A 19,231-nucleotide genomic window follows, 5' to 3' on the forward strand; every position below is an offset into this window, starting at 1 on the left:
AAAATCCATGTTCTCTGGAAGCCTATTTCAGAAAGTGGAGACTTTGACCAAATGCTGCCAAGACTGTTGTTTTAGCCTTCTACCTGAACAACCTGAAGGCCAGGAAAGAACTTCATGTCCAGTTCCGTGGCAGACCACTCGTCCAGAACTCAATACCAAAATACCTCAGCATCACCCTTGACTATACACTGACCTACTGGCAACGTCTCCAGAACAGAGGAGATGACAAGGCCTGGATACTGAACTTCCCGGGGTGTGACCGGAAATTGCCTGCTATAAATTTTAAGTGAGGCTTGGCTTTCTTTTTTTGCCACTATAGATAAGAGGCTAGAGCTCAGGATTTCCAAAGTTCACACTTGGTCAAGGAAGGGAAGGGAAGTGTCAGAGATGGACCATGTGAAAATGATGGAGGGGTGGAATTTGGAAGCAAAATTAATAAATTTTTCCAGGTCCAAACGAGAGCATGAAGCAGCACCAAAGCAATCATCGATGTACCGGAGAAAGAGTTGTGGGAGGGGGCCAGAGTAGGACTGGAACAAGGAATGTTCCACATACCCCATAAAGAGACAGGCATAACTGGGGCCCATGCGGGTACCCATAGCCACACCTTTTATTTGGAGGAAGTGAGAGGAGTTTAAGGAGAAATTGTTCAGTGTGAGAACAAGTTCAGCCAGACGGAGGAGAGTAGTGGTGGATGGGGATTGTTCGGGCCTCTGTTCGAGGAAGAAACGGAGAGCGATTAGAACATCCCGGTGGGGGATGGAAGTGTAGAGGGATTGGACATCCATGGTGAAGGGGAGGCGGTTGGGGCCAGGGAACTGGAAATTGTTGATATGATGTAGGGCATCAGAGGAATCACGGATGTAGGTGGGAAGGGACTGGACAAGAGGAGAGAGAATGGAGTCAAGATAGCAAGAAATGAGTTCCATGGGGCAGGAACAGGTTGACACGATCGATATGCCGGGACAGTCCTGTTTTGGATTTTGGGTAGGAGGTAGAAGCGGGCCGTCCGAGGCTGGGAGACTATCAGGTTGGAAGCTGTGGAAGGAGGAGGTGAGGTCAGTAACAGTCCTGGAAACATTCCATGTTCTAGTCCTACTCCGCCCCCCTCCCACAACTCTTTCTCCGGTACATCGATGATTGCTTCGGTGCTGCTTCATGCTCTCGTCTGGACCTGGAAAAATTTATTAATTTTGCTTCCAATCTCCACCCCTCCATCATTTTCACATGGTCCATCTCTAACACTTCCCTACCCTTCCTTGACCTCTCTGTCTCAATTTCTGGTGATAGACTGTCCAACAATATTCATTACAAGCCAACTGACTCCCACAGCTACCTCGACTACAGCTCCTCATACCCCGCTTCCTGTAAGGAGTCCATCCCATTCTCTCAGTTTCTTCGCCTCCGTCGCATCTGTTCTGATGATGCCACTTTCAAAAACAGTTCCTCTGACATGTCTTCCTTAACCAAGGTTTTCCACCCATGGTGGTTGACAGGGCCCTCAACTGTGTCCGGCCCATCTCCCGCGCATCCGCCCTCACATCTTCCTCTCCCTCCCAGAACCATGATAGGGTCCCCCTTGTCCTCACTTATCACCCCACCAGCCTCCGCATTCAAAGGATCACCCTCCGCCATTTCCGCCAACTCCAGCATGATGCCACCACCAAACGCATCTTCCTGCTCTCATGCCCACATGTCCGTCCTTGACCTGCTGCATTGTTCCAGTGAAGCTCAACGCAAACTGGAGGAACAGCACCTCATCTTCCGACTAGGCACTTTACAGCCTTCCGGACTGAATATCGAGTTCAACAATTTTAGATCATGAGCTCTCTCCTCCATCCCCACCCCCTTTCCGATCCCTCCCTTTTTTTTCAATAATTTATTTAGATTTTTCTTTTCCCACCTATTTCCATTATTTTTAAATGTATTTCCATCCATTGTTTTATCTCTACCTTTTAGCCTATTTCGATCCCTTCCCTTCACCCCACCCCACCCCCACTAGGGCTATCTGTACCTTGCTTGTCCTGCTTTCTACCCTTAATTAGCACATTCCTTAGATAATATCACCACCTTCAACACCTCTTCGTCCTTTTGTCTATGACATCTTTTGGGTATCTCCATCTATCACTGGCCCTCTATCCAGCTCTACACCCCCCCACCTTAAACCAGCTTATATTTCACCTCTAGAGTCATACGGACTCGAAACATAACTGTGTTCCTCTCCGCAGATGCTGCCAGACCTGCTGAGTTTTTCCAGGTATTTTTATTTTTGATATGGTATCCTAGGTTTTATTAATTGGAGCATTGAGTACAAGAGTAAGGAGGTCATGTTAAACTTTTATAAGACTTTAGTTAGGCCTCATCTGGAGTATTACGTCCAGTTCTGGGTGCCATACTTGAGGAAGGATGCAAAGGCATTGGAGAGTACAGAGGAGATTCATAACAATGATTCCAGGGATAAACAACTGTAACTATGAGGATAGATTGGAGAGGTTGGGTCTGTTTCCCTTGGAGAAAAGAAGGCTGAGAGAAGATTTGATGGAGGTCATAGAGTCATAGAGGTCTACAGCACAGAAAAAGGCCCTTTGGCCCATCGAATCTGTGCCGGTCAAACAAGTACCTAACTATTCTAATCCCATTTTCCAGCACTAGGCCCATAGCCTTGTATGCCATGGCATTGCAAGTGCACATCCATATACTTCTTAAATGTTATGAGGGTTTCTGCCTCTACCACCTTTTCAGGCAGTTAGTTCCAGATTCCCACCATCCTCTGGGTGAAAAAATTCTTCCTCACATCCCCTTTAAACCTCCTGCCCCTTACCTTAAATCTATGCCCCCTGGTCATTGATCCCTCCACCAAGAGGAAAAGTTCCTTCCTGTCTACCCTTTCTATGCCCCTCAATTTTATACACCTCAATCATGTTCCCCCTCAATCTCCTCTGTTCTAGGGAAAATAACCCCAGTCTTTCCAATCTCTCCTCATAACTAAAACTGTCCAGCCCAGGCAACATCCTGGCAAATCTCCTTTGCACTCTCTCTCATGCAATCACATCCTTCCTATGATGCGGATTTCAGAACTGTACGCAATACTCTAGCTGTGGCCTAACCAGCGTTTTATACAGTTCAAGCATAACCTCCCTGCTCTTATATTCTATGCCTCGGTTAATAAAGGCAAGTATCCCATATGCCTCCTTAACAACCTTAGCTACCTGTCCCGCTACCTTAAGGGACCGGTGGGCATGCACACCAAGGTCCCTCTGGTCCTTGGTATTTCCCAGGGTCCTACCATTCATCATGTATTCCCGTGCCTTGTTTGTCCTGCCCAAGTGCATCACCTCACACTTATCCGGATTAAATTCCATTTGCCACTGATCAGCCCATCTGACCAGCCCGTTATTATCCTCCTGTAATCTAAGGTTATCCTCCTCACTATTTACCACCCCACCAATTTTCGTGTCATCCGCGAACTTACTGATCAACCCTCCTACATTCAAGTCTACATGGTTTATATATACCACAAACAGCAAGGGACCCAACACCGATCCCTGTGGAACCTCATTGGACACAGGCATCCAGTCACAAAACACCCCTCGGCCATCACCCTCTGCTTCCTGCCACTCAGCCAATTCTGGATCCAAATTGCCTTGGATCCCATGAGCTCTTACCTTCATTATCAGTTTCCCATGCTGGACCTTATCAAAAGCTTTGCTGAAGTCCAAGTAGACTACGTCAAATGCATTGCTCTCATCTGCACACCTGGTCACCTCTTTGAAAAATTCAATCAGATTGGTCAGACATGACCTCCCCTTAATAAAACCATGCTGACTGCCTTTGATTAATCCCTGCCTCTCCAAGTGTATATATTCAAGATCATGAGGGGTATGGACAGGGTAAATAGTGAGAAACTGTTCCCACTCAAGAGTACATCAAGAACTAGAGGGCAAAAGGGGTAGAAGTGATGTGAGGAAAATTTTTTTCACCCAGAGGGCGGTTGGAGTCTGGAATGAACTTCCTGAAAGGGTGGTGGAGGCGGGTTCAATCGAAGTATTCAAAAGGGAATTGGATTATCTGAAAAGAATGTGCAAGGTTACGGGGATAAGGCAGGGGAGTGGGATTAGGTAGAATGGTCTTTCTGCAAGCCACTGCAGACTCAATGGGCCGAATGGCCTCCTTCTGCACTGTAAAGATTCTGTGATTCTGTGGGTCACACATGAAGAATGGTGCTGAGGAACTTATCGTTTGGTGATGCCTAAGACACCATGCCACGGCAAGAAGCAGAGGATCGGATTTTCTTCTTGCTTCCAGTCCGATGTTCCACACCAATTGACACCATGGGCAGATCATGAATGCAGAAGTGGAACTGCCTTGCCTGGACAATGCTTAAAAAGGGGGAAAGGTTTAGAACTATCACAAAGGGAATAGGAAACAAAACTATTTACTGATGTTTCATTAACTCATTGTCCTTTGTGATTGTCATGTCATGTTTTTTGAAAGGACGTTATTTTGCTTTTGGAGTTATTTGCTACTCTACTGCCCTCTCTGGTTGGAACTATGGAGAATACAAAGAAGAATCCATTTTACCGCATTGCTGTGATTTATTATGTAGTTGCGACCTGCCGTAAGATAGTATATTTCCGGTTGGGCCTCGTGGTGTTGGAGTCCCTGAGGCTGCGCAATGTTTAAAAAGTGAGTTTTTCATTTTATATCGTTGCTTCTATTTTCCTGTCAGAAATGATGTGATCTTCGGATTCCCCGTGTTGGTTTGAACCTGTCCCTTTAATTTATTGCGCTTGGTTTTATTTTCCCATCTGTGATAAATATATGATTTTATTTCACGCAATGGATTTGGAATAAAATCCAGGATTTCTGGGCTGTCCTCTTCCTTCTAACCTTTCGTGGAGGATTTTTACCGAGTCATTTTTCTCAACAAAAACATGCGGTTAAGCGTTACAAGCTGAAAATATGTTTGACAGTTTTTGTTGTCAGTTCACGTATTGAATAACTTAATATCATTTAAAAAAAAAATCTGATTCCCCCCCCCCCATTTCGAACAGTAATACAAAAGCAAAATACTGCGGATCCTACCTCAAACCTGAAATTAAAAAAAACCAAAATACTGTAAATACGCAACATGTCTGACAGCATCTGAAGAGAGCATCTAACGTTTCAGGTCGATTATAGTTTATTAGAGCAGTGAATTTTAATGACTCTGAACGGATTGCTCTGAGAGTTTATTTCAGGTGTAGTAGCTGGGCCATTGAGTTCCGGCCGCAGCTGGTGCTCGGTCAGCTAATGGCAATGGTAAGGTTGTCACCGAGGTTTGCTAAGGCCTATGTGAATGTGGTGGGTATGTGGAGTTGGCCATGGCTGCTCCTGCTGATTTTATCTGGTGACGCCGAATGGTGTGAGGACAGTGTCAGGCTTGACTGTGATATCTCCTGTGGTCAAAGTGCCTGTTGAAACTCACTGTCTAACTCATGAATGAAGAACAACCACTTGAATGAGGTATTGGATAGATATTGGCAATTATGGAGATGAACCTCAGCAAAGTCAGCATCCTTGGCAAAAGGGGAAATAACAATTTTGAAACTGTGTATACAGCGTCCAAGTGATTCTATTTATTTGGAGTAGGAGTGGAGTGTGCCTATTGTGTTTTAGAAAACGTCAGCAATGACAATGATTCATTTATTTTCTATCTTAACAGATTTGATGAAAAGGAAAATGTTTCAAACTGCATCCAGCTGAAAACATCTGTTATTAAAGGCATTAAGAATCAGTTGGTGGATCAGTTTCCAGTAATTGAGCCATGGTTGAACCAAATCATGCCAAAGAAGGACCCTGTAAAAATAGTAAAATGGTACAATTTAACTTCTTGTTTTCTAAATGTAAATTTAATTATTAAGTTATACTCTTCTGAGTGCTCTTCCTGTTCAGGAAGTTGGTGATCCGTGCAGTCCACACTTAGTCACTGTGCAGGTGGATTGTTTATGTTGCACCTGCAAATTCCATCCCGTCTTCAATCATACTCGTAACTGCCTTTTAACTCTTCACAATATGCTTTTCCAGACACAACCTTTCCTGGTGACTCAAATAACGCTATGTTATTTTCCTTATAATTATTTCTGTAATTCTTGTGCTGGTTTTCTCATTCTTTTCATGCAGTTTGTTTTCAGTATATACTTGTAGCATCACAACTCAACACACTTCCAGCTGCCGCCTTTCTTCAGTTTTTGAAGTCCGATTTTCATATTCCTATAGTGATATCGATTACACACAAAATTAACATTCTACTAGCTGACTTTATCATTGCACAGTATAATCTTCACATTATTTCTAAATTTGGTTCCAATATTTGGCATCTAAATCAGTGTTGTCAGTCGGCTTGACATTTTAATGTCAATATACTGAAGAAAATATTGCAAGATCACAAGATAAGTTCAGATGAAGAAGGCCCTATAGTCTGTTTGATTTTGGCGTTCCGGAATACCAACCAATCATCTTATTCCAGCATAGTTTCTTAAATGCATCCTGCCCTTGACATCCTTACTTGGCTGTCCATTCAACTGTTGATTACTGTCTGTGTAAAGAAGTTATTCCTGATATCTGGTTTAAGTTAGTACTCTGGTCATGCTGCCATAACATATTGCAGTATTATTAAGTTTACTCTCAATCCTGTTAAGTATCTTTTGTACTTCTGTAAGGTCCCCTCTGAGGTGTCTCGTCTTGAGATCTATCATTTGTCAGGCCATTTGTCACGGTACATCTGTCACCTGATGTCATTACTCTTCTCTGTAATGCCTCCATTTCTTGAATGGTTCCAATATGTCTTGGTATGTATACTGTACTCTGGATGTGATTTAACCTGTACATGGCTGGAGATTTCGAATTCTGCACTCAAGCCAGAGCACTTTAATGTTATGTGATTCTCTTAACACATCACTTTAAGTTGTCCAGGCACAAGTGAAGTAACTTTTAGTACTTCCTTCGAATCTTATATGGCTCAAAATACTCTTCAGACACAAAATCTTAAAGTATAAAATCTATCAATGTACAACTTGGGATAAATAGGCATATTCCTCTCTCTCACTATTGCACTTTACTGAAATCTGGGTGACAACACAATGCATCTAGATTATCATTTAGACTTACTACTAAGCAGAGTTTATGGCATTATTGAAATCCTCCCAAGAAGGAAAAGGAGGGGAAAAAGAAAGGAAAATAAAATGGATGGATAAATTAATACTCTTCTTATTGTGGAAAATGTTTACAATATTCATGGACATGATCAATCCTACATATTTATTACTGATTAGTAAATAGCAGTGCCCTATTTTGTGTCTATCTGTCTCCAATTGTATATTAGATTTTATTATGCATCAAATGGAAAATTAGCATCAGTTTGACTTTGCTGATTTAATATCAGAAGTGAAAATGCTTAACTTTCGCTGCCGAGTAGCCAAATGGATTAAGGTGTCACCCAGCATAGAACTATGTCATATAGATGAGGTTCCCATATTTGACCCCTGATCAGTGTTGCACCCAGCCTGTGCAGCAGTGGGATGCTACAGTTGATCCCATCAGGGCAGAGGAAAGGAAAAATAAGTCAAGGTTCCAATCAAGCTCCCTAACCAGTGGCCCCCTGCTGGAAAGTGTGTGTATGTGGAAGTAGGATGAAAACAGAATCCTGATAACCTTATATGTCTAAACAGCTGACAACTTGGTGCTCATGCTTAGTAAGAGCACTTGCTAACATAGGTTGCTCAAAGTAGAAATGTTCTATTCCCCAATGTTAACACCCTTTAATGATGACCACAAAATTTATGAAAAGGTGCATTTAAAAAAGATGCCACTTGTGTTAAGTTGCAAGGGCTGTCGTTTTCCTGGAACTAATCCCAATGTGAGATGGTGCCTGCAGGAGAAGAAGGAAATCAGTACTACACCTTGGTTTTTATACCTAGGAGGAATTGAAGTGGTTAGTTCTAGGTTTATGCCTAGTTTTGCCATTTAAAAGGAATAAGAATCTGCACACACAGAATGGAATTAAATTGCACAAGTCCTTGTACAGAAAGGACGTGTAATATGCTTCAGAAGCTTGTCAGTTGTGTCAACTTAGTTCAGTTGGTAGCACTAATCTCTAGGTTAAAAATGGAGATTTTTAGTCAAAGTGTAAACTGATATTGTAGTGTGACAATGATAGAATGCTGAATTGTTGAAGGTGCAATCTTTTGGCTAAGGTTTTTGGCCGTGGTCACACTTCCCTTTTCCTGTGGTTTAGGTGCCGTTGATGATCCCACTACAACATTCAAAAAAGCAGAAGGTTGTCCTGGTAGCCTAGCCAATATTCCTTTTAACCAGCAAACAAAAAAATAATGGGTTGTTCATCCCATTGCTGTTTATGGCATGTTGCTTCTGGCTGCCTACACGAGAACAGTCACTACTTCAAAAAGTAACTAATTAGATGTGAAAAGCTTTGAAATGTTGTGGTGCAATAAGGGACTATGCAAATACAAGTATTCATTTCAATAGATGAATTACTCCATACCTTAAGTGCCATAATTTAATGAATAGAAAAAATGCCATTTTTGTTTTTTCAAAATTTTTTCTGAAGGGGAGAAAAACTGATTACTTAAAATGTTCTGCTATTTGTAACATAATATGGGCATTATTTTGTTTTTTTTAATTATTTTCATAACTTGAGATCCTAATATTCTATTTTTCTATCCTCTGTTTGTAGCCATGAACATATAGAGATCCTGACTGTTAATGGAGAATTGTTGTTCTTCAGACAGAGGGAGGGACCTTTCTACCCAACCTTACGTTTACTTCACAAATGTATGTATACTGCCATTAAGTGTATTTGTAGACTTGTAAACTCACAAATATTGGTGGAAATGATGCTATCTTTATCCAATCTTGTTATACTTTTTAAAAAGCTGTGGCCTGAGTTGTATTATCATGAAAGAATGGATGCTACATTATTTTCTACATGGAATTACATTTTTATAAACTTTGATTTAAGGAATTTAGTCCTTTTAGAACAGAATAATACAATGTGTTAGTACAACATTATTCATTGATTACTCCCGAAGTGGAGTTGTAATTTGGGAGTTGGGTCGTCGACCTGAGTGCACTAAAGATAGGAAGTGTGAGACCATCTCCTTGGAGGTGTTTTTTTCTATTCGGTTTATGCATTGTGGGTATTGCTGGCAAGGCCAGCATTTATTGCCCATCCCTAATTGCCCTTGAGAAGGTGATGGTGAGCCTCCTTCTTGAATTGCTGCAATCCTTGTAAGAACATAAGAAATTGGAGCAGGAATAGACCATTTGGCCCTCAAGCCTGCCCCGCTATTCAATAAGATCATGGCTGATTTGCCCCGGGCCTCAACTCCTCTTTCGTGCCAGCTCCTCATTGCCCTCAACTCCCTGATATTTCAAAAATCTATTTCTTCTTTAAATACCTTCAGTGGTCTAGCCTCCACAACTCTCTGGGGTAGAGACTTCTAGATGTTCACTACCCTCTGAGAGAAGAAATTCCTTCGCATCTCAGTTTTAAATGAGTGTCCCCTTATTCTGTAACTATGTTCCCTAGTTTGAGATTCCCAACTAGTGGAAACATCTTCTCAACACCTACCCTGTCAAGCCCCCTCAGAATCTTGTACGTTTCAATAAGATCACCCCTCATTCTTCTAAACTCTAATGAATAAAGACCTAACCTGTTTAGTCGTTCTTGATAGGTCAACCCCTTGATCCCAGGAATCAGCCTAGTGAATCTCTTTTGAACTGCCTCCAATGCCAGTATATCCTTTCTTAAATACGGGGACCAAAACTGTACACAATATTCCAAGCGAGGCCTCACCAATAACCTGTACAGTTGTAACAAGACTTGCCTATTTTTAAACTCCAACCCCCTAGCAATACAGGCCAAAATTCCATTTGCCTTTTTAATTACTTGCTGCACCTGCATGCTAACTTTTTGTGTTTCATGCACAAGAACGCCCAGATCCCTCTGTGCTTTTTTTTTTTAAGAGCCTCTTCCTATTTAAATAATAGTCTGCCTTTTGATTCTTCCTACCAAAGTGAATGACCTTACACTTTCTTACATCAAATTCCATCTGCCATGTTTTTGCCCACTCACTCAACCTATTGATATCCCCTTGCAGATTCCTTATGTCCTCATCACAAAATGGCTTCCCACCTATTTTTGTATCGTCAGCAAATTTGGATACTTCACACTCTGCCTCCTCCTCCAAGTCATTTAATATAGTAAATAATCCTTGTGGCACTCCACTAGTTATGTCTTTCCAACCTGAAAATGACCCATTAATTCCGACTTTCTGTCTTCTGTGTTAACCAATCCTCAATCCATGGTAATACATTACCCCGAATACTGTGAGCAATTAACTTGTGCAAAAGGGGCATGATTTTCAAATTGGGGCTGGGCTGTTCAGGAGTGAAATCAGGAAGTGCATTCTCACACAAAGCGTAGTGCAAAACTGGAACTCACTCTCTCCAAAAGTCTGTGGATGCTGGGGGACGGCTGGAGCCTTCAAAACTGACACTGTAACTTTTTAATTATGGAAGGGCATCATGGGACATAAATTAAAGGCAGGCAAAGGAAGTTGTGGCACAGATCTACTAAGATTAATTGGAATGATAGAACAGACTTGAAGGGCTGAATGGCCAACTGGTGTTTCCATTCCTAAATTTCTAATGCCTTATCTTTCTGAAAATTTGCTCATCGACCCCATGAGTAAGAAAAAGTTGAAATGTGGCCCCCTGCGCGAAAAGGTTGGACACCCTGCTATAGACAGAGCTAAGCAAACCACAACCAACAAATCAAATCAATACTCTGTAGCCCTGCCACACATCCCACTGGCTGTAATGTATGATTCACTGAGTAAGAGTGTGTTGGGCTGTTGCTTGACTAGTCTATGGGTCACTTTAGGTGCAGCATTACCACACAGACTGTTGATGAGTTAAGTATATAAAAAAAAAAATTCTATATAGTCCAACATATTCCTTCTGGGTCTCATGATAGAGTTCAACCAGACAATTAAATAACCTCTGTTCATGAATGCTTGCACATGTGCACAGAATTTCTTTATTGCTTGACAAACAGCAAGGCACAGTCAGCAGCGTAATGGATCTGCCATCTATGCGTATCACTTGACATGTTTTGCCCTCATCAGTACCTGTCATTTAATCACACTTGTATATACAAATCATAATTAATACCTTATTTATAGACATCATTATTCCTGGTTAAGTTTGAAATCAAGCTGTAAAAATAATGGCATGTCTCACTGTTTTCCAAATTTATTAAAGCAGTGATTTATCAGCACCCATTTAGCATCTTGGGTCTGAAAGTAATTTAGTAGTTATCAGCACTTATTGAAGAGTGGAAAACACAAAAGCTGCAGCACTAATATCTATTCAAAGAAAAGGGGAAATTAAAATTGTTTTCCTCGAGAACACTAATCAGCTGCTTTGCATTACAAGATCCTGGCAAACAGTTTCCTGTTGTTAAAAAAAAAGTTACAATTTAGGAAAAGTTGTGTTTTAAATAACATTCATTTAATCATTCATAAAAACAGATGATTCTGGACCCAAAAATGCACAGGGTGCCTTTGGATATCTGCATGCTTACTTACTTCCCATGATCATAATGAATGGCGTAGCAGGCTCGAATGGCCGAATGGCCTACTCCTGCTCCTAGTTTCTATGTAAGATACAATGAAGGATCTACTGGCAAGGGAACCAATATTAAATTTAAAGAGAAATTTCACTCCTTTATGAGTTCAGGCTTCTTCCATGTGCAAACTTCTAGAGGCTGGTGCACCCCATCTTACTGAGCATACCATCCTCTGGACATAGGGTCAGTCACGGATGGGCTGGAGAATTAGGAATTCTCATTATAGGGGGCTCTAAACCTTATAAGGACAAATGGGGAATCCTGGTTCAGGATAAGACATGGCATGTTCAACTTGAGCCTTTTTCCAAACCATTGAGCCTTGTTTAATTGGCCCAGTAAATTTTTCTCCTCTATGTCAATGGGAATAATACAGCCTGATAAAAAGCCCAATATCCTTCCAGACTATTAATCATATCATCTTTTTACATAGCAAAGATCTCACTTTTTCTGATTTGTGGCTTAAACTCACAACTTTCTAACATAGGTTGGAGTGCTACCAACTTGTCAAAGCTGACATGAGTTAAATAAGCTTTGTATTAATTGTCAGTTTGTGGTTTCCTCTGGCCTAATGCATAACACAGCTTTGTGTAGCACTAAGTGGCTCTCAATTTTTGGGCCAGATCTCTCTCTCTCCACCAGCTGTAATGGTACCAGTTGATATGTCTGACAAACAGGAGGACATTTAAAAAAAACAGGGGGTGGGGGGGAAAAAACTCACTATATTGTACATTCACGGCTCCTATTTCAAATTGCTATCCCGCAACCCTGGTAAGCCATACAAGTGAATCTTGGGTGTGAGCAGGATAAGGCTGAGCTGTGACGCTACCCCGACCCTCATGGTTAGATAGTCTAGGGACACCCAAACTCATGAAAAATGGCCAGTTGGACAAGGTCACAGCAGAGTCAAAATCTTCAGGACAGGAGCAGACAAAATTGAAAGTAGCCATCTTAAATTGACTACAGGAGAAATTTTATTTGCCAAGTTCTTTTCAAATGAATTTATGGGAGATTAGCTTGGATTATTTTTAATAATTTATGTGCAAACATGTCATGAGGTATGCATTTTGTGACTAACGGTAATTGGGCTGTAATGAAAATGTTTAATTTGAAATATTGTGTCAGTATAATGTTATTGATCTTCAATTCTTCATCACAGATCCCACTATCTTACCACATCAACAGGTTGATAAAGGGGCCATCAAGTTTGTGCTCAGTGGGGCCAATATCATGTGTCCTGGTCTAACATCCCCTGGAGCGAAGCTTCACCCAGCTGACACTGACACTATAGTTGTATCCTTGATGTGACTTATTTTATTTACTAGAGACCAAACAAGGATTGTTTTTCATAAAATAAAAAGTATTTATTACCAGAAGGCTGATTCTTACTGGTAAGTGTGTTGCTTATCAAATTGTTTTACTATCTCATCATCTTCATAGCAATTTGCAATTTAATTTTTAGATTTTAATTTTAGATATCAGTCCTTGAAGTTGTGATAAATGGGGTAATACTTGGGGTGAAGTACTTTCCATAGGGTATTATGTAGGTTTCTCATGGTTGGCAAATGATTGAGCAAGATCATTAGTCAGATTTTGATTTTGTTCCTTTCTAATTCAAACACCCCCACCCTTCCCCCTTCCCCGAATCCATTGACTCGCAGGGGCACTATCAGCCCTCCACTACTCCACCTAACTGAACATTATTTATGTATCAGCCTTGCTAGTGAGTGTTGACTAGTTATTGAATTTGGGTGTTAAAACTGAGTAGCCACACTCTGTCCTCACCTGATGTTGATTCATGCATTTTGCAGCATGTTCACTTGATAGTGATTGGAAGCATGAAATTTGTATTTTTTTCCTCTCCGTATCCCAAAGGCACTGAAGTCAGTTGTTGTAGTCTAATTGCTGCCCTGACTGAGATCAAATAAACTATTAATTAATCAAAAAATTACAAATTAGGCAAAGCAACACTGATACAGAACTCTTTTAGTTTCATAAGCCAGGAAATTTATAAATAGCCTTCTTTGAATCCCAAATGTGCAAATTGTATTTTACTATTGAAAATAACAAGAAATATTGGTTAATGCACAAAGTCAACATTATATTAATTCTTGCCTCTGCATGCATCGTCTGTCAACTTTATCCATTAAAAATTTAGTCCTGCTCCTGATGGGGGGAGGGGTGTAGTTACCTAGAGATTTGATACTTCTTTCTGTCTTCATCACTAATGTTTGCTGAAACATAGCTGCATTCTCCTTTTGTTGTTTTTCTTTCCTGTCCTGCCTGGATAGGATACATATTCCCCATGTTTGAGAATTAATCCATTGGTAGAGTTTTTTTTACAGCATTTAATTCTTGAGTGAATTGGCTAATTGGGTATGCCCTTATTAGAACTAGAGTAAAAGAGACATATAGAAAAACAGACTTCATGCAATTTTATTTGAACATTTTATTTTTCTATTTGAGAAGATAAGTACTGGTCTTTTTCTGTCAGTTATTGTTCATATGCAAGTACTTTGCTTTACTCTTTTGGTACCTGAAAGTTTCCTTAACTGAATATTCTTGAACTGAATATAGGCTATAATGGCAGAAGGCAAGCAACATGCCCTCTCTGTGGGAGTTATGAAGATGCCAGCAGATAAAATGTAAATATCTCTTCACTTTCTTGCATGTTTTATTGGTTTAAGGAGAATTGGATCATGCAGTGACCTTTCATCCCTGGGGTCCAGCTGTAACTGATGGGAAAGATAGCAAAATGAGTTTGCAAGTCTCAATCCAGTTCCTGGTAGATATGGACCCATAAACAAAAGAAGAATCCTCAATTACACACACATTACATTCTCACTTGGAGGCACTAGGATGTCGGCCTGCTACACAATGAAGCATGTTCTGCTGAGGTGAAAATTGAGCCATGGAGGAAATTTTGACCTCAGCGTCAGGAAGGAGGTTAACAGTTAAAAAACTGAATCTTGATCCCCAAATCCACATCGCACTTCTGATCTTAACAGTAGGTGGGGGTCAGACAGAGAGCCAATCAACCCATCCCAGGGAGGTGGATTGGTATTTCAGTTATTATAATGAAGTTGCATGCCTCATTGTTATTCCTCGTTTGATATTTCACTGTGGATGGTCATGTTTCTCAAGCCTTGGAAAACCTGGCAGCTAAATCCAGGTAAAGACTGTTAGATCCAGGAGGTGAGTGCCTTTTTACTTCTTTGGGGGCACGGACTTAACTGGTACTGCATCTTCAAACGAACTGCTCCTTGCCTATTGGAAGCCAAGTTAAAACTCCATAATATACCATCCTGACGTCTGGGTTATCCTCACTGAACTTCCTCCCCCCCCCCCCCCCAACCCCAAACGATTAGTGGGTTAGGTAAGTTGAAATCCAGCCTATGCTGTGCAATAGAGAAGAGGTCCCTGCGTCTATACCCATGTCCCCATTCCTTAATGCTTTGCTCTATACTTGAAAACATATCAGCATTAAATTTTTGAGTGAATTTAAACTTGGCGAATTGGGTACGCCCTTATTATAACTAGAATATGTGCATTCATAAAAGGAGTATATAGACGGGCCTTCATTGATGACATCTCACTCGTGACCAGACCGAAATGTTGGAGATACCGTGGGTCTTTGCACATCAAAGCTTCTACCAATTTGAACATTACTTTTTGTTCAATGTTACCTCCAGCAGCAAATAGGATAACTGAAAAAGTCAGAGTGAGGAGACTTTCACTGCATCAATTGAAACGGGATTCATTATTGGAAGTCTGAGATGAATGAACAAGACGATGACCCACACAATGTTATTTTCCTTTTTAAAAAAAATTAACTTTGGAAATTTTAATAAGTCAGTACAGTTCAGAAAGTTGTCTATTGATTTTTCAGCCTTGGAGAATGGCTGTTCATTCATGGTACATGCTGAACTGACATAACATTAGGGTCATGATTTTTTTAATTCTTTCATGGGATGTGGGTGTCATTGGCTTGGCCAGTATTTATTGCCCTTGAGAAAGTGATGGTGAGCTGCCTTCTTGAACCACTGCAGTCCATGTGGCGTAGGTACACCCACAGTACTGTTAGGAAGAGAGTTCCAGGATTTTGACCCAGTGACAGTGAAGAAACAGCAATATATTTCCAAGTCAGGATGGTGTTTGGCTTGGAGGGAAACTTCCAGGTGGTGGTGTTCCCATGTACCTTTTGCTCTTGTCCTTTCTTGGTGGTGTAGAGGTTCCTCCTTTGGAAGGTGTTGTGAAAAAGCCTTGGTGAGTTGCTGCAGTGCATCTTGTAGATGGTACACACTGCTGCCACTGTGCATCAGTGTTTGAGGGAGTGAATGTTTGTGGATGGAGTGCCAATCAAGTGGGCTGCTTTGTCCTGGATGGTGTTGAGCTTCTTGTGTTGTTGGAGCTATACTCATACAGGCAAGTGGAGAGTTTTCCATCACACTCCTGACTTGTGCCATGTAGATGGTGGACAGGCTTTAGGGAGTCAGGAGGTGAGTCACTCGCTGCAGAGTTCCCAGCCTCTTACCTGCTCTTCTTTTGATTCCGCATATCAATTGATAGTGTTTTTTTTTGTACTGGTTTTCAAAGCTTCCCATTAACAATGAGAAACAAACTGTAATGATCTTTCATTCCTTTGAAGACCCATGCTGTGGAGGGGTACCAGATGTAATGTGGGCCTCGCTTATCTCCTCAAAGACTATCAGCTGCACTGTCAGTAGTTATGGGACAGACTGTTTAAAACTTTTTTTGCTTGCCTAAGTTACTGCCCTTGAAAAGGAATTCATTGTGTGCAATACAGCGATTTGATAAAATGCTTATATGAATTCAGGGATTTTTATATACAATGATATTCCAGGGGTTAAACTACTGATTAACTTGGGAAGATTTGTAAATGCATTACTGAAAAAGTCATTGAAGCTGATTCTTGATATCAATCATGGCAATATAATTATTAATTCACTAGCTGGTTGGAAATGTGGGTTGGATTTGAAAGTAACCACAGCTTAAAATTACATTTTTTTAAAATTAAAAATAAATTTTGTTCAAATACAAATGGTCAAATCCCTTTTGATTTTGTTTCTTTTGTGTCCATAGTGAACAAGTCAACAAAGGTATTGGAATTGAGAACATGCATTACTTAAATGATGGTCTTTGGCACATGAAGACATACAAATAACATGAATACCAGCAATGTGAGATATCTGCTGGAAGGGAAAAATGGACAGACCAGTTGCAAGACATGTAGACATTTACAGTATTGGATTTTTAGAATTTTATTTTTTATTTTGCTTTGTGTAAACACAACACTTCGAGTGGGGTTATGAAAGCAATTTTGTGTTCCATCTGTCCTGGATTTACCTTTCACTATTCAAACCTGTCCAAATTACAAAAGGACTTGTAATCACATCAAAATATACAGCAAAAAAACCCCCCAAACAATTGGCAACAACTGTTGTTAAATCAAGTATCACAATGCAGATGTCTTTAACTTGTACAGTGGGTTTGTACAAACATGGTTGCATAGTTAATGTCAAAATATGTTCATTAAATTAATACCCAAGATTATACAATGTTTATCTTTTTTATTGAAACTTGGGAGATCATCACATTTTTGTAATTCCACCATTGGAGGGCTTGGTTACATTTTTAGATTTTGTCTGTGTATTTCTCTTATGCTGTATGGTAAATACCTCACTCCAGGCAAACTGGTGTTATTTTACCCGCATGATATTTAATAGTGTAGCATTAAAAGTGGTTGAAAAATAAACCCTTGTTAACATTTAATATTACTAGATAAGATAAGCCCCTCTGGTTACAATCTATACTTCAGAAAGTGGCAGAATAAGCATGGTTTAGGCTCTGTAATGGATTTATTTAAAATACTGGGTAGAAAGTAGCAGTGGACAATACAGCAGCCCTCACTTTTTTACTGAACTCTTAACTGTCACTTCCTGTTTCAGTTTAAAAATAACTTGGTGAACCAATTTGCTATTGACAATACTGAATCTTGATTTTTCTTGATCTGAATCATCGAGCAATTTCTTTTTTCATTCCTTCACCTTTGTTCTGATTCCACTAAAATCTCTGTGCTCACAAGTGATTCCTATGTGCTTCCAGCACTTTTGCTTGTGCAATCTTTTGCATCCCTCAGAAAAATCTTGAACATAGTGAAACATTATCTGGCAAAAAGACACTGATCTGCATCGTGAGATATAAGGGAATCTGAGCAAAAGCTTCGGCAAAGCGGTGAGTTTTAAGGAGTGCCTTTAAGGAGGAGTGGTTGGTGTAGAGTTTCAGGGAGGGAATTTCAGAGCTTAGGGCCTGGACAGCTGAAGCCATGGACACCAATGCTAGAGCAATTAAAATAGGCCAGAACTGGAGGAGCTTAGAGACTTCAGAGGGTTGCAGGGACGGAGCAGATTACAGAAATAGATGCTCGGGCGTGGAGGGATTCAAATGCAACAATGAGAATTTTAAAATGGAGGTGTTGCCTGACTAGGAACCAACCTAGATCAATAAGCACAGTACTGATACTGCTACTTTTACTTATGCTTGTAGTGATCCTCCTGCTACTTGTACTTAGACCATTCCTTTTCCCTCTATCAGCAGTCTGTGTTAGCAGTGTTAAATAAATGCTGACTTTCCCATGCTGCCAACTGAACTACTTCCATTTTTGGCTATTAAGAGAACATCTTCCATTTCAACCTTACTTGTTTTTAAAATCAAAAATAATTAGCCCTGTTCATTAAACACATTCCTCTTCTCCCTTTAATTCCTACTAAGCAACTGTTGTATAAATTAAGGTTAAATGTTGATAAGTGGGGGCACTCATTAGATAATTACTTGTGCACATAGAAGCACTTACAGACACTGCTGGTGGGTTGTTGAGTGAGGAGTGATACATTTGTAATATTTCATTTTGTAACTAAATCTAAAACTGCGTAAAGATTGATTTCTGGTCGTCTTCACCAACTGACTTTAATAAGTTTAACATGGTACTAAAGAATGATTGCCTAAACGTGAAGGTTGGAAGCGAAGACAATTTAAGACAAGATTACAATCTGAGTAGCTTTTGTGAAGAATGAAAGCAAGTGTAAATTGTCAGGTTATGATTATCCGCTGATGTTCTCAGCGTCTGAACGTTATGACCATGGAAGAATGAAGTAGATATGTGGGCACTGGTTATGTCCCTAGCAAAGAAGAACCATGGTGTGTGGTCTTGGCATTGTCACTTACTAACAAAAATAAATCAGAACCCAAGAATTTTGTGAGTTGGCAGGTTATCAGTTGGATACTGAGGAAGGTTTGGTTCTTCTACTAGGTTTCATGGATGAAATTTAACAGGTGAACTATTGGATGCCTACAAAGCATGGTCAGACTTTGATAGATTTCGAAAGACGGGCAGTTATTCCATGGAAGAATATATCGTATACTTTTAACAGACTGCATGAAAGATTTGAGAAATTCAATTTGAATTCCTTGTTCTGTGCTTGGATTTAAATTACTGGATTGTCCCAAGGTGTCGCATATGGG

General features: G+C 40.4%; 2 protein-coding genes across 5 annotated transcripts in view; one reads left to right on the forward strand and one right to left on the reverse strand.

Moving 5' to 3' along the window:
- Positions 1–4,536: 4,536 nt before the first annotated feature.
- mcts1 (MCTS1 re-initiation and release factor) lies at positions 4,537–17,268 on the forward strand. The gene is made up of 6 exons (XM_078547410.1): positions 4,537–4,686; positions 5,705–5,857; positions 8,735–8,832; positions 12,849–12,982; positions 14,267–14,334; positions 16,793–17,268. The coding sequence occupies exons 1-6, from the start codon at positions 4,676–4,678 to the stop codon at positions 16,872–16,874; spliced, it is 546 nt and encodes a 181-aa protein (XP_078403536.1). The 5' UTR covers positions 4,537–4,675; the 3' UTR covers positions 16,875–17,268.
- The window catches only part of c1galt1c1 (C1GALT1-specific chaperone 1), a 34,305-nt gene continuing 28,573 nt past the window's right edge, over positions 13,500–19,231 (reverse strand). For 2 of the 4 annotated variants that reach the window (XR_013577356.1, XR_013577352.1), the window contains exon 4: positions 13,500–13,618. The gene's annotated coding sequence lies outside the window, so the exon portion shown is untranslated. Of the gene's footprint in view, positions 13,619–14,166; positions 14,425–19,231 lie in introns of those variants that run through there. The other 2 variants (XR_013577354.1, XR_013577353.1) reach the window with 2 other exon arrangements.

The sequence above is a fragment of the Cetorhinus maximus genome, chromosome 8 (genome assembly GCF_964194155.1).
Source record: "Cetorhinus maximus chromosome 8, sCetMax3.hap1.1, whole genome shotgun sequence".
Lineage (NCBI taxonomy): Eukaryota > Metazoa > Chordata > Chondrichthyes > Lamniformes > Cetorhinidae > Cetorhinus > Cetorhinus maximus.

Coding starts and splice junctions, on each gene's coding strand:
- mcts1 (XM_078547410.1), top strand. Junction 5,858..8,734: donor CCTGTAAAAATAGTAAAATG/GTACAATTTAAC, acceptor CTCTGTTTGTAG/CCATGAACATATAGAGATCC. Junction 8,833..12,848: donor CTTACGTTTACTTCACAAAT/GTATGTATACTG, acceptor TCTTCATCACAG/ATCCCACTATCTTACCACAT.